Below are 21,358 nucleotides of genomic sequence, written 5' to 3'. Positions count from 1 at the left end.
ACTGGTGTTTTGTCTGAGAACTGGTGTTTTGTCTAAGAACTGGTGTTTTGTCTGAGAACTGGTGTTTTGTCTAAGAACTGCTGTTATGTCTAAGAACTGGGGTTCTGTCTGAGAACTGGTGTTTTGTCTAAGAACTGGTGTTTTGTATAAGAACTGGTGTTTTGTCTAAGAACTGGTGTTTTGTCTGAGAACTGGTGTTATGTCTGAGAACTGGTGTTTTGTTTAAGAACTGGTGTTTTGTCTGAGAACTGTTGTTTTGTCTGAGAACTGGAGTTATGTCTGAGAACTGGTGTTTTGTCTAAGAACTGGTGTTATGTCTAAGAACTGGTGTTTTGTGTAAGAACTGGTGTTTTGTCTGAGAACTGGTGTTTTGTCTGAGAAATGGTGTTTTGTCAAAGAACTGGTGTTTTGTCTGAGAACTGGTGTTTTGTCAGAGAACTGATGTTTTGTCTAAGAACTGGTGTTTTGTTTGAGAACTGGTGTTTTGTCTGAGAACTGGTGTTTTGTCTTAGAACTGGTGTTATGTCTGAGAACTGGTGTTTTGTCTAAGAACTGGTGTTTTGTCTAAGAACTGGTGTTTTGTCTAAGAACTGGTGTTTTGTCTGAGAACTGGTGTTATGTCTGAGAACTGGTGTTTTGTTTAAGAACTGGTGTTTTGTCTGAGAACTGTTGTTTTGTCTGAGAACTGGAGTTATGTCTAAGAGCTGGTGTTTTGTCTGAGAACTGGTGTTTTGTCTAAGAACTGGTGTTTTGTCTGAGAACTGGTGTTTTGTCTAAGAACTGGTGTTTTGTCTGAGAACTGGTGTTTTGTCTAAGAACTGGTGTTTTGTCTAAGAACTGGTGTTTTGTCTGAGAACTGGTGTTTTGTCTGAGAACTGGTGTTATGTCTGAGAACTGGTGTTTTGTTTAAGAACTGGTGTTTTGTCTGAGAACTGTTGTTGTGTCTGAGAACTGGAGTTATGTCTAAGAACTGGTGTTTTGTTTGAGAACTGGTGTTATGTTTAAGAACTGGTGTTTTGTGTAAGAACTGGTGTTTTGTCTGAGAACTGGTGTTTTGTCTGAGAACTGGTGTTTTGTCAAAGAACTGGTGTTTTGTCAGAGAACTGGTGTTTTGTCAGAGAACTGATGTTTTGTCTAAGAACTGGTGTTTTGTTTGAGAACTGGTGTTTTGTCTGAGAACTGGTGTTTTGTCTAAGAACTGGTGTTTTGTCTAAGAACTGTTGTTATGTCTGAGAACTGGTGTTTTGTCTAAGAAGTAGTGTTTTGTCTGAGAACTGCTTTTGTCTGAGAACTGCTGTTTTGTCTGAGAACTGGTGTTTTGTCTCAGAACTGGTGTTTTGTCTGAGAACTGGTGTTTTGTCTCAGAACTGGTGTTTTGTCTGAGAACTGCTGTTTTGTCCGAGAACTGGTGTTTTGTCTGAGAACTGGTGTTTTGTCTAAGAACTGGTGTTTTGTCTGAGAACTGGTGTTTTGTCTGAGAACTGGTGTTTTGTCTAAGTACTGGTGTTTTGTCTGAGAACTGCTGTTTTGTCTGAGAACTGCTGTTTTGTCTGAGAACTGGTGTTATGTCTGAGAACTGGTGTTATGTCCGAGAACTGGTGTTTTGTTTAAGAACTGGTGTTTTGTCTAAGAACTGGTGTTTTGTCTGAGAACTGGTGTTTTGTCTGAGAACTGGTGTTTTGTCTGAGAACTGCTGTTTTGTCTAAGAACTGGTGTTTTGTCCAAGAACTGGTGTTTTGTCTGAGAACTGCTGTTTTGTCTGAGAACTGGTGTTATGTCTGAGATCTGGTGTTTTGTCTAAGAACTGGTGTTTTGTATAAGAACTGGTATTTTGTCTGAGAACTGGTGTTTTGTCTGAGAACTGGTGTTTTGTCTAAGAACTGGTATTTTGTCTAAGAACTGGTGTTTTGTCTTAGAACTGCCGTTTTGTCTGAGAACTGGTGTTTTGTCTGAGAACTGGTGTTTTGTCTGAGACCTGGTGTTTTGTCTAAGAACTGGTATTTTGTCTAAGAACTGGTGTTTTGTCTTAGAACTGCTGTTTTGTCTGAGAACTGGTGTTTTGTCTGAGAACTGGTGTTTTGTCTGAGACCTGGTGTTTTGTCTGAGAACTGGTGTTTTGTCTGAGAACTGGTGTTTTGTCTGAGAACTGTTGTTTTGTCTGAGAACTGGTATTTTGTCTAAGAACTGGTGTTTTGTCTTAGAACTGCTGTTTTGTCTGAGAACTGGTGTTTTGTCTGAGAACTGGTGTTTTGTCTGAGAACTGGTGTTTTGTCTAAGAACTGGTATTTTGTCTAAGAACTGGTGTTTTGTCTTAGAACTGCTGTTTTGTCTGAGAACTGGTGTTTTGTCTGAGAACTGGTGTTTTGTCTGAGACCTGGTGTTTTGTCTGAGAACTGCTGTTTTGTCTGAGAACTGGTGTTTTGTCTGAGAACTGTTGTTTTGTCTGAGAACTGCTGTTTTGTCTGAGAACTGGTGTTTTGTCTGAGAACTGGTGTTATGTCTAAGAACTGGTGTTTTGTGTAAGAACTGGTGTTTTGTCTGAGAACTGCTGTTTTGTCTGAGAACTGGTGTTTTGTCTGAGAAATGGTGTTTTGTCTAAGAACTGGTGTTATGTCTAAGAACTGGTGTTTTGTGTAAGAACTGGTGTTTTGTCTGAGAACTGCTGTTTTGTCTGAGAAATGGTGTTTTGTCTAAGAACTGGTGTTTTGTCTGAGAACTGATGTTTTGTCTAAGAACTGGTGTTTTGTTTGAAAACTGGTGTTTTGTCTAAGAACTGGTGTTATGTCTAAGAACTGGTGTTTTGTCTAAGAACTGGTGTTATGTCTAAGAACTGGTGTTTTGTCTAAGAACTGGTGTTATGTCTAAGAACTGGTGTTTTGTCTAAGAACTGGTGTTTTGTCTAAGAACTGGTGTTTTGTCTGAGAACTGGTGTTTTGTCTAAGAACTGGTGTTTTGTCTGAGGACTGGTGTTATGTCTGAGAACTGGTGTTATGTCTGAGAACTGGTGTTATGTCTAAGAACTGGTGTTATGTCTGAGAACTGGTGTTATGTCTAAGAACTGGTGTTATGTCTGAGAACTGGTGTTTTGTCTAAGAACTGGTGTTTTGTCTGAGAACTGGTGTTTTGTCTAAGAACTGGTGTTATGTCTAAAAACCGGCGTTTCTATCAGTTTCTGACCTAGCCTGGTCTACTTGGGCACAGTCCTACAGATGACTAAATACTACTTCTCCAGTTCAGCCTGGTGTACAATGTTTGGACTAGATGAAGGACTATTCAACAAGTCCACATGGAGGTATCTCCCGGACCTTAGGCCTGATGCTCCGTCGTACACGGAGTCGTTGAGGTAGACCTCCAGACCTCTGGAGATCATCTGGTGCCCGTCTGGGATGCTGTAGGACACCAAACCATCTGCAAGAGTGAAAACACGGGTTGTCAAGGTCCCATGTTGGTTAGGGTTAGGGTTGGGGTTTGGGTCGGGGTTGGGTTTAGGGTTGGGGTTTGAGCTAAAAAGCTCCCGGAAGCTCTGTCCAACTGCACCCCGTAGGACTCAAGCAAGGGTTTAGGGTTGGAGGACTCACCGAGCCACTGGCAGCCGTACAGCTCCACCCTCATGCAGACGATCAAAGAGTGGTCGGTCAGCGGCATGAAGCGAACGTATCTCGCAATCATCGGCGGCTCCAGATCCTTCAGCACCACATCGTACGCGTTCCGGTTCCCCTCTATGACCTGGAAGAGGAGACTTCTGATATGGAACCAAACAGGTGCAAACTGGAACCACAATAAGAACTAGAACATTACGACGTGTTGATGTTCAATCCTTTCATTTTACAGTTGATAACACTTTTTGCTTACGGAGCATTTATTGTCTAGTTATGATGTAAAGGAGGGGTGCTTGTAACGCATAAGTACACTATATTGTCTAGTTATGATGTAAACGAGGGGTGCTTGTAATGCATAAGTACACTATATTGTCTAGTTATGATGTAAAGGAGGGGTGCTTGTAGTGCATAAGTACACAATATTGTCTAGTTATGATGTAAACGAGGGGTGCTTGTAATGCATAAGTACACTATATTGTCTAGTTATGATGTAAAGGAGGGGTGCTTGTAGTGCATAAGTACACAATATTGTCTAGTTAGGATGTAAAGGAGGGGTGCTTGTAATGCATAAGTACACTATATTGTCTAGTTATGATGTAAAGGAGGGGTGCTTGTAACGCATAAGTACACTATATTGTCTAGTTATGATGTAAAGGAGGGGTGCTTGTAACGCATAGATACACTATATAGTCTAGTTATCATGTAAAGGAGGGGTGCCTGTAACGCATAGATACACTATATTGTCTAGTTATGATGTAAAGGAGGGGTGCTTGTAACGCATAGATACACTATATTGTCTAGTTATGATGTAAAGGAGGGGTGCTTGTAACGCATAAGTACACTATATTGTCTAGTTATGATGTAAAGGAGGGGTGCTTGTAATGCATAAGTACACTATATTGTCTAGTTATGATGTAAAGGAGGGGTGCTTGTAACGCATAAGTACACTATATTGTCTAGTTATGATGTAAAGGAGGGGTGCTTGTAACGCATAGATACACTATATTGTCTAGTTATGATGTAAAGGAGGGGTGCTTGTAACGCATAAGTACACTATATTGTCTAGTTATGATGTAAAGGAGGGGTGCTTGTAATGCATAAGTACACTATATTGTCTAGTTATGATGTAAAGGAGGGGTGCTTGTAACGCATAAGTACACTATATTGTCTAGTTATGATGTAAAGGAGGGGTGCTTGTAATGCATAGATACACTATATTGTCTAGTTATGATGTAAAGGAGGGGTGCTTGTAACGCATAAGTACACTATATTGTCTAGTTATGATGTAAAGGAGGGGTGCTTGTAATGCATAGATACACTATATTGTCTAGTTATGATGTAAAGGAGGGGTGCTTGTAACGCATAAGTACACTATATTGTCTAGTTATGATGTAAAGAAGGGGTGCTTGTAATGCATAAGTACACTATATTGTCTAGTTATGATGTAAAGGAGGGGTGCTTGTAATGCATAAGTACACTATATTGTCTAGTTATGATGTAAAGGAGGGGTGCTTGTAACGCATAAGTACACTATATTGTCTAGTTATGATGTAAAGGAGGGGTGCTTGTAACGCATAAGTACACTATATTGTCTAGTTATGATGTAAAGGAGTGGTGCTTGTAATGCATAAGTACACTATATTGTCTAGTTATGATGTAAAGGAGGGGTGCTTGTAATGCATAAGTACACTATATTGTCTAGTTATGATGTAAAGGAGGGGTGCTTGTAATGCATAAGTACACTATATTGTCTAGTTATGATGTAAAGGAGGGGTGCTTGTAACGCATAAGTACACTATATTGTCTAGTTATGATGTAAAGGAGGGGTGCTTGTAACGCATAAGTACACTATATTGTCTAGTTATGATGTAAAGGAGTGGTGCTTGTAATGCATAAGTACACTATATTGTCTAGTTATGATGTAAAGGAGGGGTGCTTGTAATGCATAAGTACACTATATTGTCTAGTTATGATGTAAAGGAGGGGTGCTTGTAATGCATAAGTACACTATATTGTCTAGTTATGATGTAAAGGAGGGGTGCTTGTAATGCATAAGTACACTATATTGTCTAGTTATGATGTAAAGGAGGGGTGCTTGTAACGCATAAGTACACTATATTGTCTAGTTATGATGTAAAGGAGGGGTGCTTGTAATGCATAAGTACACTATATTGTCTAGTTATGATGTAAAGGAGGGGTGCTTGTAACGCATAAGTACACTATATTGTCTAGTTATGATGTAAAGGAGGGGTGCTTGTAATGCATAAGTACACTATATTGTCTAGTTATGATGTAAAGGAGGGGTGCTTGTAACGCACAAGTACACTGTATTGTCTAGTTATGATGTAAAGGAGGGGTGCTTGTAATGCATAAGTACACTATATTGTCTAGTTATGATGTAAAGGAGGGGTGCTTGTAATGCATAAGTACACTATATTGTCTAGTTATGATGTAAAGGAGGGGTGCTTGTAACGCATAAGTACGCTATATTGTCTAGTTATGATGTAAAGGAGGGGTGCTTGTAACGCATAAGTACGCTATATTGTCTAGTTATGATGTAAAGGAGGGGTGCTTGTAACGCATAAGTACACTATATTGTCTAGTTATGATGTAAAGGAGGGGTGCTTGTAACGCATAAGTACACTATATTGTCTAGTTATGATGTAAAGGAGGGGTGCTTGTAACGCATGAGTACACTATATTGTCTAGTTATGATGTAAAGGAGGGGTGCTTGTAACGCATAAGTACACTATATTGTCTAGTTATGATGTAAAGGAGGGGTGCTTGTAACGCATAAGTACACTATATTGTCTAGTTATGATGTAAAGGAGGGGTGCTTGTAACGCATAAGTACACTATATTGTCTAGTTATGATGTAAAGGAGGGGTGCTTGTAACGCACAAGTACACTATATTGTCTAGTTATGATGTAAAGGAGGGGTGCTTGTAATGCACAAGTACACTATATTGTCTAGTTATGATGTAAAGGAGGGGTGCTTGTAACGCATAAGTACACTATATTGTCTAGTTATGATGTAAAGGAGGGGTGCTTGTAACGCATAAGTACACTATATTGTCTAGTTATGATGTAAAGGAGGGGTGCTTGTAACGCATAAGTACACTATATTGTCTAGTTATGATGTAAAGGAGGGGTGCTTGTAACGCATAAGTACACTATATTGTCTAGTTATGATGTAAAGGAGGGGTGCTTGTAACGCATGAGTACACTATATTGTCTAGTTATGATGTAAAGGAGGGGTGCTTGTAACGCATGAGTACACTATATTGTCTAGTTGTGATGTAAAGGAGGGGTGCTTGTAACGCATAAGTACACTATATTGTCTAGTTGTGATGTAAAGGAGGGGTGCTTGTAACGCATAAGTACACTATATTGTCTAGTTATGATGTAAAGGAGGGGTGCTTGTAATGCATAAGTACACTATATTGTCTAGTTATGATGTAAAGGAGGGGTGCTTGTAACGCATAAGTACACTATATTGTCTAGTTATGATGTAAAGGAGGGGTGCTTGTAACGCATAAGTACACTATATTGTCTAGTTATGATGTAAAGGAGGGGTGCTTGTAATGCATAAGTACACTATATTGTCTAGTTATGATGTAAAGGAGGGGTGCTTGTAACGCATAAGTACACTATATAGTCTAGTTATGATGTAAAGGAGGGGTGCTTGTAACGCATAAGTACACTATATTGTCTAGTTATGATGTAAAGGAGGGGTGCTTGTAACGCACAAGTACACTATATTGTCTAGTTATGATGTAAAGGAGGGGTGCTTGTAATGCATAAGTACACTATATTGTCTAGTTATGATGTAAAGGAGGGGTGCTTGTAATGCATAAGTACACTATATTGTCTAGTTATGATGTAAAGGAGGGGTGCTTGTAATGCATAAGTACACTATATTGTCTAGTTATGATGTAAAGGAGGGGTGCTTGTAACGCATAAGTACACTATATTGTCTAGTTATGATGTAAAGGAGGGGTGCTTGTAACGCATAAGTACACTATATTGTCTAGTTATGATGTAAAGGAGGGGTGCTTGTAACGCATAAGTACACTATATTGTCTAGTTATGATGTAAAGGAGGGGTGCTTGTAACGCATGAGTACACTATATTGTCTAGTTATGATGTAAAGGAGGGGTGCTTGTAACGCATGAGTACACTATATTGTCTAGTTATGATGTAAAGGAGGGGTGCTTGTAACGCACGAGTACACTATATTGTCTAGTTATGATGTAAAGGAGGGGTGCTTGTAACGCATAAGTACACTATATTGTCTAGTTATGATGTAAAGGAGGGGTGCTTGTAATGCATAAGTACACTATATTGTCTAGTTATGATGTAAAGGAGGGGTGCTTGTAACGCATAAGTACACTATATTGTCTAGTTATGATGTAAAGGAGGGGTGCTTGTAACGCATAAGTACACTATATTGTCTAGTTATGATGTAAAGGAGGGGTGCTTGTAACGCATAAGTACACTATATTGTCTAGTTATGATGTAAAGGAGGGGTGCTTGTAACGCATAAGTACACTATATTGTCTAGTTATGATGTAAAGGAGGGGTGCTTGTAACGCATAAGTACACTATATTGTCTAGTTATGATGTAAAGGAGGGGTGCTTGTAACGCATAAGTACACTATATTGTCTAGTTATGATGTAAAGGAGGGGTGCTTGTAACGCATAAGTACACTATATTGTCTAGTTATGATGTAAAGGAGGGGTGCTTGTAACGCATAAGTACACTATATTGTCTAGTTATGATGTAAAGGAGGGGTGCTTGTAACGCACGAGTACACTATATTGTCTAGTTATGATGTAAAGGAGGGGTGCTTGTAACGCACGAGTACACTATATTGTCTAGTTATGATGTAAAGGAGGGGTGCTTGTAACGCATAAGTACACTATATTGTCTAGTTATGATGTAAAGGAGGGGTGCTTGTAATGCATAAGTACACTATATTGTCTAGTTATGATGTAAAGGAGGGGTGCTTGTAACGCATAAGTACACTATATTGTCTAGTTATGATGTAAAGGAGGGGTGCTTGTAACGCATAAGTACACTATATTGTCTAGTTATGATGTAAAGGAGGGGTGCTTGTAACGCATAAGTACACTATATTGTCTAGTTATGATGTAAAGGAGGGGTGCTTGTAACGCATAAGTACACTATATTGTCTAGTTATGATGTAAAGGAGGGGTGCTTGTAACGCATAAGTACACTATATTGTCTAGTTATGATGTAAAGGAGGGGTGCTTGTAACGCATAAGTACACTATATTGTCTAGTTATGATGTAAAGGAGGGGTGCTTGTAACGCATGAGTACACTATATTGTCTAGTTATGATGTAAAGGAGGGGTGCTTGTAATGCATAAGTACACTATATTGTCTAGTTATGATGTAAAGGAGGGGTGCTTGTAACACATATATACACTATATTGTCTAGTTATGATGTAAAGGAGGGGTGCTTGTAACGCATATGTACACTATATTGTCTAGTTATGGTGTAAAGGAGGGGTGCTTGTAATGCATAAGTACACTATATTGCCAAAGTACTTGGCCAGCCGTCCAAATGATGAGAATCAGGTGTCCTAATCACTAATCACAGGTGTATCAAATCCAGCACTTAGGCATGGAGACTGTTTCTACAAACATGTGTGAAAGAATGGGCCGCTCTCAGTGATTTCCAGCATGGAACTGTCATAGGATGCCACCTGGATCCAGTCCTGGCTCTGAAATATTCCAAAGTCAACTTCATTCTAAGAAAAGTGAAGAGTTTGGGAACAACAGCAACTCAGCCAGCAAGTGGTAGGCCAGGTAAACTGCCAGAGAGGTCAGCATAGTGCAAAGACTTTCTGCACAGTCACTTGCTACAGAGCTCCAGACTTCAGGTCACCTTCCATTTAGCCCACGTACAGCACGCAGAGAGCTTCATGGAATGGCTTTCCATGGCCGAGCAGCTGCATCTAAGCCATACATCACCAAGTGCAATGCGAAGCGTGGGATGCAGTGGTGTAAAGGACATCACCACTGGACTCTAGAGCAGTGGAGGCGCCTTCTCTGAACTGATGAATCACACTTTTCCATCTGATGGACTAGTCTGAGTCTCAACTAAACCGAGGCACGAGTGCTAACCACCGCTCAACCGTATCAAGTATCTGCAAAAACACCCGTGTTTCTGAGACATGTGAGCTCCACGTGAGGATTTGAACTCGAAAAGCATTTGTACAACCTTTCACTGGACAACACACGACATGGTCCTCAAACGCTGCGTATCTGTTAAATATCTGCTGGCAACACACGTAAACACACAGGTGGTTCCTCATGGTGCAGTTAGCAACGTAACCCCTCAATGTCTCGAAGCACTTGCCAACAGAAATACAGGAAAAACACGTTGTTAGCCAAAAGCTAACTAGGCTAATGCATTAACACAAATCCCTAAATGATGCGAATTTAAATGTACAATCTTTAATTCGGACTGTGATATTTAAAGTATTTGCATTGTTGTGACATTACAGTATTTGCAAATGCTTTGTACAAGTTGTCATTATTTTCACAGTAAAGTCGTGTGTGTTCTACGTTTTATAACATAGTCATTTAGTTATCTCCTCACTCTTGTTTTGGAGCTATTTTTCATTTTACACTGTTTTACTGTTGCTATTTAACAATTGTTGGCCCATTTTTTACACATGACTGTACAGTATGTACTTGGGTTGTAGGGTATAGCGGTACTGGTATAGCAGTGTTTCCCACACATTCATTTATTTGTGGCGGCCCGCCACGAAAGAATTAAGGCCGCCACAAAAAATATATATATATTTTTTAATTTTTAAAAAAAATGTATATTTATTTATTTATTTTTGGAGCTCTTTGTTCAGTGGATCAGATGTTTGATGAAGCTCTGTGTCTATCTACCACCACTACTGTTTTCTGTTTATTTGTTACTGACTGTGGCAGGACACCTCTGCCTCTGTTTCACTTTATGTTGCTGGTAAATAATATGGTTGTAGTAGAAGGCTAAAGTTAAATTATTTAGTACGCACTAATTAAAGGGGCAGAGCTTTAAGAGACATTTTAGCTTTTATATTTTTTGTAAGAACCACAATTAATAAATACATTTCAGTGAATAACTTATTGTTCAAATCTGTATATAAATATGTACATAAAGTGTTGTAATTATATTGTAAAATGGATGGATGGACGTTTAAAACAAAACTGTTATTATTAATTAGTAAGTATACATTTTTTGAGCCTTTTGAGAGAAAATCATATCATTGTAGTAAATTATGCAAATGACTCGATGATGTCATGGTGACCACGCCCATATCCATATCCTGGCCTCCATGGCGACAAATAAAGTGAGTTTCTTACAAGTATCATTATCACTGGAGGAGGAGGAGGACTAGCTAAACATGCTTCACTACACACCGTAGGACAGGGGTCGGCAACCCAAAATGTTGAAAGAGCCACATTGGACCAAAAATACAAAAACAAATCTGTCTGGAGCCGCAACAAATTAGAAGCCATAATACAAACAGATAGTTTGTCATGAGATATACATTGAATTAAGATGACTTAAAGGAAACTAAATGAGCTGAAATATAGCTACAAATGAGGCTTAATGATGCAATATGTACATATAGCTAGCCTAAATAGCATGTTAGCATCGATTAGCTTGCAGTCATGCAGTGACCAAATATGTCTGATTAGCACTCCACACAAGTCAATAACATCAACAAAACTCACCTTTGTGCATTCACGCACAACGTTAAAAGTTTGGTGGACAAAATGAGACAGAAAAAGAAGTGGCATAAAACACGTCCTAGAAAGTCGGAGAAAGTTATACATTGTAAACAAACTAAGGTGAGTTCAAGGACCGCCAAAATTAGTAGGACAAAACGGCGCTCGCCAAATACTCGAATCAGTGAAGCATGTTTAATACAAACAGTGTGCTTTATAACAATTAGGGAGGTTTGTGTCATGTTTGTCCTCCTACAGAAACCATATTAAAACAAAAAATATATTTTTTTCCCCTCATCTTTTTCCATTTTTCATACATTTTTGAAAAAGCTTCAGAGAGCCACTAGGGCGGCGCTAAAGATCTAGAGCCGCGGGTTGCCGACCCCTGCCGTAGGAGGATACAATAGCTCACCGCCGTCACAATGTAAACAAATGCCATGGGTGGATGTACACCTGACATCCACTGTAATGATATCAAGTACAAGAGCGTATCTAGTCGATACTACTATGATTACATCGATATTTTTTATTGTCACAAATTATTTTTTTTATATTATGTTTATAAAGTCAGTAAATACGTCCCTGGACACATGAGGACTTTGAATATGACCAATGTATGACCCTGTAACTACTTGGTATCAGATCCATACCTAAATGTGTGGTATCATCCAAAACTAATGTCGAGTATCAAAGAAGAGAAGAATAAGTGATTATTACATTTGAACAGAAGTGTAGATAGAACATGTTCAAACAGAAAATAAGCAGATATTAACAGTAAATGAACAAGTAGATGAATAATCCATTTTTACAGTTTGTCCCTCAAAATAATAGGTGTATAAATGACACAATATGTTACTGCATACGACTAATTAGGAGTCTTTGTTTGTTTACTTACTACTAAAAGACAAGTTGTCTAGTATGTTCACTATTTTATTTAAGGACTAAATGACAATAATAAACATATGTTTCATGTACACTAACATTTGTTGTTACAATAATGACATTTTTTGTGGTGCAGTTTATTTAGAGTAGTATGTAAACACATGTTGCTATGGCGACAAGCCTAGTATGTCCACTTTGCTCACCTGCTGTCCCTTCCGGTCGGTCCAGCCCAGCCAGCTGTTGCCGTCCCGGCTGTACTTGATCCGGTAGCGCTGTGCAAACTCGTTGCCCATGCCGTCGGCGTGGCGCCCCTGGGTGCCCACCAGGGTGACGAAGTGGAGCGAGCGCAGGTCCACCTGGAGGTAGTCCTTCAGGCCGTGGGACTGGGACAAGATGTCGGGACACCAGGCTCCGTCCCCGTCGGCGTTGTCGGAGTCCAGTCTGCAGAGCGGGACAGGAAGTGGTGGGAGGAATGTTAGGAACCACTTTTGCCATATTTCCCTACACAGCTGACAGAAATGAATCCTCCCTTTCAAGAAATAAACACTTCACCGGCAATATTTCCACCAGGAAAGAAATACCACTAGACCAGGGGTGTCCAAACGGCGTCTTCACTTGAATAAAAAGGGCGGTCACACTCCTTTCACGGCGTGATAACTTAAAAACAAAGACGGTCAGAATAATTGCAGCTAAGTTATCAAAACACTTTGTGTTTCCATGAGTTCCCGGCGAGCAGACAAAAGCTGTCTTTGATATTACCAATCAAAAGGCTTGTAAAACTCCACTGTGTAGGATGGGAAGCGACATGAAGGTGTCGGTTTCTTTGGTTTATTGTAATCCACAGGAAGATTTTGTCTTGACCCGAGATCTACAAAGTGGAGAGGAAGCAGGACCTGACCCCCCGCCAGGCACCTTTTCTTTGAACTGTTTTGTAACCAAAGACAACGGCTGTTTACGACCCCCCTCCCTTTAGAAACAGCTGTTGCCATGTGATCAGGGAAAGTCCACATAAAAGAGGAGGCGTGCGACCTTTCGTCAGAGCGTGGTGGAAGACTGTACAAAGAGTACAGCCCAGACGTTTCTCCTCAATCAGCTAAATTGAATTCTGTCTCTGTTCAATTCCTTGCTTCTTGTCTGTTTAATAGATGTCATCAGTGTTTGAACCTGACACCGACCCCTTCAGATTGTTTTCTTTGTCTACAAATAGCACATTCTAAAAATGTACAAATCGTGTTTTTTTTTTTAAATACATTTTTTTATTTACACATGTTGGTTTGACTTTTTACTCTATTAGAAGATGAAGTGAACAATGATACCAACATCAAATTACAGGATGTTATTCATTTAATTGACTCATTTTTCCCAACTGAGTACGATCATCATGTAGTTTATTCATATGTAATAATAATAATAATAGATTTTATTTGTAACAATCACTTTACATTGAGTAAACAACCTCAAAATGCTAGTGTATAAAAAAATAAAAATATAATAAAAAAAAATAAAAACTAGAACAGCCTAATAGCTAGAACTAGTATGCATACATCTATATAAAAAAAGGCTTTTTAAATTTATTTTTTTTAAAACAAGGGTTTTTAAGCCTTTTTTAAAAGCATCCACAGTCTGTGGTGCCCTGAGGTGGTCAGGGAGATACTGTATGTAGCAAATTTGGACTAAATTCCATGAATCACACACAAAGTTAGAAGGGGACACATATTATTTCAGCACATCTACGTGCGCCCAGAAAACGTGTCCCCAGTCATAAGAGTGTCCGCCCTGAGATCGGTAGGTTGGAGTTCAAATCCCAGCCGAGTCATACCAAAGACTATAAAAATGGGACCCATAACCTCCCTGCTTGGCACTCAGCAACAAAGGGTTGGAGTTGGGGGTTAAATCACCAAAATGATTCCCGGGCGCGGCGCCGCTGCTGCCCACTGCTCCCCAAGGGGATGGGACAAATGCAGAGGACAAATTTCACCACATCTAGTGTGTGTGTGACAATCATTGGTACTTTAATCTTTAATCTTAAAATAAGTACAACAGGAAATGTACATATTACCAAAATGAGTAGAAATTACTATAACCGCTTAACAAAGCTCTGATAACTTCATGTTTATATCCTATTTTGACAAACTCCACATGGACTACACACTCTTACTCCCGGGACCCAAAAGGGTCCTGCTCATAAAAGTGTCATAAGTCAGCAATAAATATATTTCTGTCCATTGGTTCAACATTTGTATTAATTTTAATGTTTTCTTTTAAAATGTTTTGGTCTTTTTTCAGAAAAAAACTGGCAATATTTCAATGCCTTGACGGAAAAATATTATTATTTTTACCGTAGCCAACAAGCTAGCATGAGAGCGGACTTGGTTGAGTTCATGGCGTCCACACAAGTATTTTCTATATATTTGACATTTTATTGTGACACAACTGCCATATAAATGCATTTCAGTGGTTTAACGGCAGTTTAACTCATTTCCGCTTAACAAAGCTCTGATAACTTCATGTTCATATCCTATTTGAACTAACTCCACATGGACTACACACTCTTACTCCCGGGACCCAAAAGGGTCCTGCTCATAAAAGTGTCATAAGTCAGCAATAAATATATTTCTATCCATTGGTTCAAAGTTTGTATTAATTTTAATGTTTTTAAAAAAAATGTTTTGGCCTTTTTTCAGAAAAAAATTGGCAATATTTGACGGAAAAATATTATTATTTTTACGGTAGCCAACAAGCTAGCATGAGAGCGGACTTGGTTGAGTTCATGGCGTCCACACAAGTATTTTCCATATATCTGACATTTTTTTGTTTTTACACAACTGCCATATAAATGCTTTTTAGCGGTTTAACGGCAGTTTAACTCATTTCCGCTTAACAAAGCTCTGATAACTTCATGTTCATATCCTATTTGAACTAACTCCACATGGACTACACACTCTTACTCCCGGGACCCAAAAGGGTCCTGCTCATAAAAGTGTCATAAGTCAGCAATAAATATATTTCTGTCCATTGGTTCAAAGTTTGTATTAATGTAAATGTTTTTTTTTTAATGTTTTGGCCTTTTTTCAGAAAAAAATTGGCAATATTTCAGTGCCTTGACGGAAAAATATTATTATTTTTACGGTAGCCAACAAGCTAGCATGAGAGCGGACTTGGTTGAGTTCATGGCGTCCACACAAGTATTTTCCATATATCTGACATTTTTTTGTTTTTACACAACTGCCATATAAATGCTTTTTAGCGGTTTAACGGCAGTTTAACTAATTTCTGCTTAACAAAGCTCTGATAACTTCATGTTTATATCCTATTTGAACTAACTCCACATGGACTACACACTCTTACTCCCGGGACCCAAAAGGGTCCTGCTCATAAAAGTGTCATAAGTCAGCAATAAATATTTCTATCCATTGGTTCAACGTTTGTATTAATTTTAATGTTTTTTTTTTAATGTTTTGGCCTTTTTTCAGAAAAAAATTGGCAATATTTCAATGCCTTGACGGAAAAATATTATTATTTTTACGGTAGCCAACAAGCTAGCATGAGAGCGGACTTGGTTGAGTTCATGGCGTCCACACAAGTATTTTCCATATATCTGACATTTTTTTGTTTTTACACAACTGCCATATAAGTGCTTTTTAGCGGTTTAACGGCAGTTTAACTCATTTCCGCTTATCAAAGCTCTGATAAATTCATGTTTATATCCTATTTTGACTAACTCCACATGGACTACACACTCTTACTCCCGGGACCCAAAAGGGTCCTGCTCATAAAAGTGTCATAAGTCAGCAATAAATATATTTCTGTCCATTGGTTCAAAGTTTGTATACATTTTAATGTTATTTTTAAAATGTTTTTGGCCTTTTTTCAGTCAAAAACTGGCAATATTTATACGCCTTGAACTGACGGAAAAATATTATTATTTTTACGGTAGCCAACAAGCTAGCATGAGAGCGGACTTGGTTGAGTTCATGGCGTCCACACAAGTATTTTCCATATATCTGACATTTTTTTGTTTTTACACAACTGCCATATAAATACTTTTTAGCGGTTTAACGGCAGTTTAACTCATTTCCGCTTAACAAAGCTCTGATAACTTCATGTTTATATCCTATTTGAACTAACTCCACATGGACAACACACTCTTACTCCCGGGACCCAAAAGGGTCCTGCTCATAAAAGTGTCATAAGTCAGCAATAAATATATTTCTGTCCATTGCTTCAAAGTTTGTATACATTTTAATGTTATTTTTAAAATGTTTTTGGCCTTTTTTCAGTCAAAAACTGGCAATATTTATACGCCTTGAACTGACGGAAAAATATTATTATTTTTACGGTAGCCAACAAGCTAGCATGAGAGCGGACTTGGTTGAGTTCATGGCGTCCACACAAGTATTTTCCATAAATCTGACATTTTTTTGTTTTTACACAACTGCCATATAAATGCTTTTTAGCAGTTTAACAGCAGTTTAACTCATTTCTGCTTAACAAAGCTCTGATAACTTCATGTTTATATCCTATTTGAACTAACTCCACATGGACTACAAACTCTTACTCCCGGGACCCAAAAGGGTCCTGCTCATAAAAGTGTCATAAGTCAGCAATAAATGTATATATATATATATATACAAAGTTTGTATTAATTTTAATGTTTTTTTAAAAATGTTTTGGCCTTTTTTCAGAAAAAAATTGGCAATATTTCAATGCCTTGACGGAAAAATATTATTATTTTTACGGTAGCCAACAAGCTAGCATGAGAGCGGACTTGGTTGAGTTCATGGCGTCCACACAAGTATTTTCCATATATCTGACATTTTTTTGTTTTTACACAACTGCCATATAAATGCTTTTTAGCGGTTTAACGGCAGTTTAACTCATTTCCGCTTAACAAAGCTCTGATAACTTCATGTTTATATCCTATTTTGACTAACTCCACATGGACTACACACTCTTACTCCCGGGACCCAAAAGGGTCCTGCTCATAAAAGTGTCATAAGTCAGCAATAAATATATTTCTGTCCATTGGTTCAAAGTTTGTATTAATTTTAATGTTTTTTTTTTTTAATGTTTTGGCCTTTTTTCAGAAAAAAATTGGCAATATTTCAATGCCTTGACGGAAAAATATTATTATTTTTACGGTAGCCAACAAGCTAGCATGAGAGCGGACTTGGTTGAGTTCATTGCGTCCACACAAGTATTTTCCATAAATCTGACATTTTTTTGTTTTTACACAACTGTCATATAAATACTTTTTAGCGGTTTAACGGCAGTTTAACTCATTTCCGCTTAACAAAGCTCTGATAACTTCATGTTTATATCCTATTTGAACTAACTCCACATTGACTACACACTCTTACTCCCGGGACCCAAAAGGGTCCTGCTCATAAAAGTGTCATAAGTCAGCAATAAATGTATATATATACAAAGTTTGTATTAATTTTAATGTTTTTTTAAAAATGTTTTGGCCTTTTTTCAGAAAAAAATTGGCAATATTTCAATGCCTTGACGGAAAAATATTATTATTTTTACGGTAGCCAACAAGCTAGCATGAGAGCGGACTTGGTTGAGTTCATGGCGTCCACACAAGTATTTTCCATATATCTGACATTTTTTTGTTTTTACACAACTGCCATATAAGTGCTTTTTAGCGGTTTAACAGCAGTTTAACTCATTTCCGCTTAACAAAGCTCTGATAACTTCATGTTTATATCCTATTTGAACTAACTCCACATGGACTACACACTCTTACTCCCGGGACCCAAAAGGGTCCTGCTCATAAAAGTGTCATAAGTCCGCAATAAATATTTCTATCCATTGGTTCAACGTTTGTATTAATTTTAATGTTTTTTTTTTTTAATGTTTTGGCCTTTTTTCAGAAAAAAATTGGCAATATTTCAATGCCTTGACGGAAAAATATTATTATTTTTACGGTAGCCAACAAGCTAGCATGAGAGCGGACTTGGTTGAGTTCATGGCGTCCACACAAGTATTTTCCATATATCTGACATTTTTTTGTTTTTACACAACTGCCATATAAGTGCTTTTTAGCGGTTTAACAGCAGTTTAACTCATTTCCGCTTATCAAAGCTCTGATAAATTCATGTTTATATCCTATTTTGACTAACTCCACATGGACTACACACTCTTACTCCCGGGACCCAAAAGGGTCCTGCCCATAAAAGTGTCATAAGTCAGCAATAAATATTTCTATCCATTGGTTCAACGTTTGTATTATTTTAAATGTTTTTTTAAAGATGTTTTTGGCCTTTTTTCAGTCAAAAATTGGCAATATTTCTACGCCTTGAACAGGTCAATCATTGACTGAAAAATTTAATTATTTTTACGGTAGCTAAAAAGCTAGCATGAGAGCGGACTTGGTTGAGTTCATGGCGTCCACACAAGTATTTTCCATATATCTGACATTTTTTTGTTTTTACACAACTGCCATATAAATGCTTTTTAGCGGTTTAACGGCAGTTTAACTCATTTCCGCTTAACAAAGCTCTGATAACTTCATGTTTATATCCTATTTGAACTAACTCCACATGGACTACACACTCTTACTCCCGGGACCCAAAAGGGTCCTGCTCATAAAAGTGTCATAAGTCCGCAATAAATATTTCTATCCATTGGTTCAACGTTTGTATTAATTTTAATGTTTTTTTTTTTAAATGTTTTGGCCTTTTTTCAGAAAAAAATTGGCAATATTTCAATGCCTTGACGGAAAAATATTATTATTTTTACGGTAGCCAACAAGCTAGCATGAGAGCGGACTTGGTTGAGTTCATGGCGTCCACACAAGTATTTTCCATATATCTGACATTTTTTTGTTTTTACACAACTGCCATATAAGTGCTTTTTAGCGGTTTAACAGCAGTTTAACTCATTTCCGCTTATCAAAGCTCTGATAAATTCATGTTTATATCCTATTTTGACTAACTCCACATGGACTACACACTCTTACTCCCGGGACCCAAAAGGGTCCTGCCCATAAAAGTGTCATAAGTCAGCAATAAATATTTCTATCCATTGGTTCAACGTTTGTATTATTTTAAATGTTTTTTTAAAGATGTTTTTGGCCTTTTTTCAGTCAAAAATTGGCAATATTTCTACGCCTTGAACAGGTCAATCATTGACTGAAAAATTTAATTATTTTTACGGTAGCTAAAAAGCTAGCATGAGAGCGGACTTGGTTGAGTTCATGGCGTCCACACAAGTATTTTCCATATATCTGACATTTTTTTGTTTTTACACAACTGCCATATAAATGCTTTTTAGCGGTTTAACGGCAGTTTAACTCATTTCCGCTTAACAAAGCTCTGATAACTTCATGTATATATATCCTATTTGAACTAACTCCACATGGACTACACACTCTTACTCCCGGGACCCAAAAGGGTCCTGCTCATAAAAGTGTCATAAGTCAGCAATAAATGTATATATATATATACAAAGTTTGTATTAATTTTAATGTTTTTTTTTGAATGTTTTGGCCTTTTTTCAGAAAAAAATTGGCAATATTTCAATGCCTTGACGGAAAAATATTATTATTTTTACGATAGCCAACAAGCTAGCATGAGAGCGGACTTGATTGAGTTCATGGCGTCCACACAAGTATTTTCCATATATCTGACATTTATTTGTTTTTACACAACTGCCATATAAATGCTTTTTAGCGGTTTAACGGCAGTTTAACTCATTTCCGCTTAACAAAGCTCTGATAACTTCATGTTTATATCCTATTTGAACTAACTCCACATGGACTACACACTCTTACTCCCGGGACCCAAAAGGGTCCTGCTCATAAAAGTGTCATAAGTCTGCAATAAATATTTCTATCCATTGGTTCAACGTTTGTATTAATTTTAATGTTTTTTTTTTAATGTTTTGGCCTTTTTTCAGAAAAAAATTGGCAATATTTCAATGCCTTGACAGAAAAATATTATTATTTTTACGGTAGCTAACAAGCTAGCATGAGAGCGGACTTGGTTGAGTTCATGGCGTCCACACAAGTATTTTCCATATATCTAACATGTTTTTATTTTTACACAACTGCCATATAAATGCTTTTTAGCGGTTTAACGGCAGTTTAACTCATTTCCGCTTAACAAAGCTCTGATAACTTCATGTTTATATCCTATTTGAACTAACTCCATAAGGACTACACACTCTTACTCCCGGGACCCAAAAGGGTCCTGCTCATAAAAGTGTCATAAGTCAGCAATAAATGTATATATATATATACAAAGTTTGTATTAATTTTAATGTTTTTTTTTTTAATGTTTTGGCCTTTTTTCAGAAAAAAATTGGCAATAATTCAATGCCTTGACGGAAAAATATTATTATTTTTACGGTAGCCAACAAGCTAGCATGAGAGCGAACTTGGTTGAGTTCATGGCGTCCACACAAGTATTTTCCATATATGTGACATTTTTTTGTTTTTACACAACTGCCATATAAATGCTTTTTAGCAGTTTAACGGCAGTTTAACTCATTTCCGCTTAACAAAGCTCTGATAACTTCATGTTTATATCCTATTTGAACTAACTCCACATGGACTACACACTCTTACTCCCGGGACCCAAAAGGGTCCTGCTCATAAAAGTGTCATAAGTCTGCAATAAATATTTCTATCCATTGGTTCAACGTTTGTATTAATTTTAATGTTTTTTTTTTAATGTTTTGGCCTTTTTTCAGAAAAAAATTGGCAATATTTCAATGCCTTGACAGAAAAATATTATTATTTTTACGGTAGCTAACAAGCTAGCATGAGAGCGGACTTGGTTGAGTTCATGGCGTCCACACAAGTATTTTCCATATATCTAACATGTTTTTATTTTTACACAACTGCCATATAAATGCTTTTTAGCGGTTTAACGGCAGTTTAACTCATTTCCGCTTAACAAAGCTCTGATAACTTCATGTTTATATCCTATTTGAACTAACTCCACATGGACTACACACTCTTACTCCCGGGACCCAAAAGGGTCCTGCTCATAAAAGTGTCATAAGTCAGCAATAAATATATTTCTATCCATTGGTTCAATGTTTGTATTATTTTAAATGGTTTTTTAAAGTGTTTTTGGCCTTTTTTCAGTCAAAAACTGGCAGTATT

At 37.6% G+C, this 21,358-nt stretch overlaps 1 protein-coding gene across 1 annotated transcript in view; it reads right to left on the bottom strand.

The window, feature by feature from the left end:
* Positions 1 to 21,358, bottom strand: part of LOC133649607 (discoidin domain-containing receptor 2-like) — a 62,580-nt gene that overhangs the window by 29,965 nt on the left and 11,257 nt on the right. The window contains exons 4-6 of the mRNA XM_062046227.1: positions 12,444 to 12,681; positions 3,579 to 3,726; positions 3,306 to 3,408 (exon numbers count right to left, since the gene is read on the bottom strand). Coding sequence (XP_061902211.1) covers positions 3,306 to 3,408; positions 3,579 to 3,726; positions 12,444 to 12,681 — 489 coding nt within the window. The remainder of the gene's footprint in view (positions 1 to 3,305; positions 3,409 to 3,578; positions 3,727 to 12,443; positions 12,682 to 21,358) is intronic.

This window comes from Entelurus aequoreus, linkage group LG05 (assembly GCF_033978785.1).
Source record: "Entelurus aequoreus isolate RoL-2023_Sb linkage group LG05, RoL_Eaeq_v1.1, whole genome shotgun sequence".
Taxonomy (NCBI): Eukaryota; Metazoa; Chordata; class Actinopteri; order Syngnathiformes; family Syngnathidae; genus Entelurus; species Entelurus aequoreus.
This window is presented reverse-complemented; position numbering and strand designations above follow the sequence as displayed.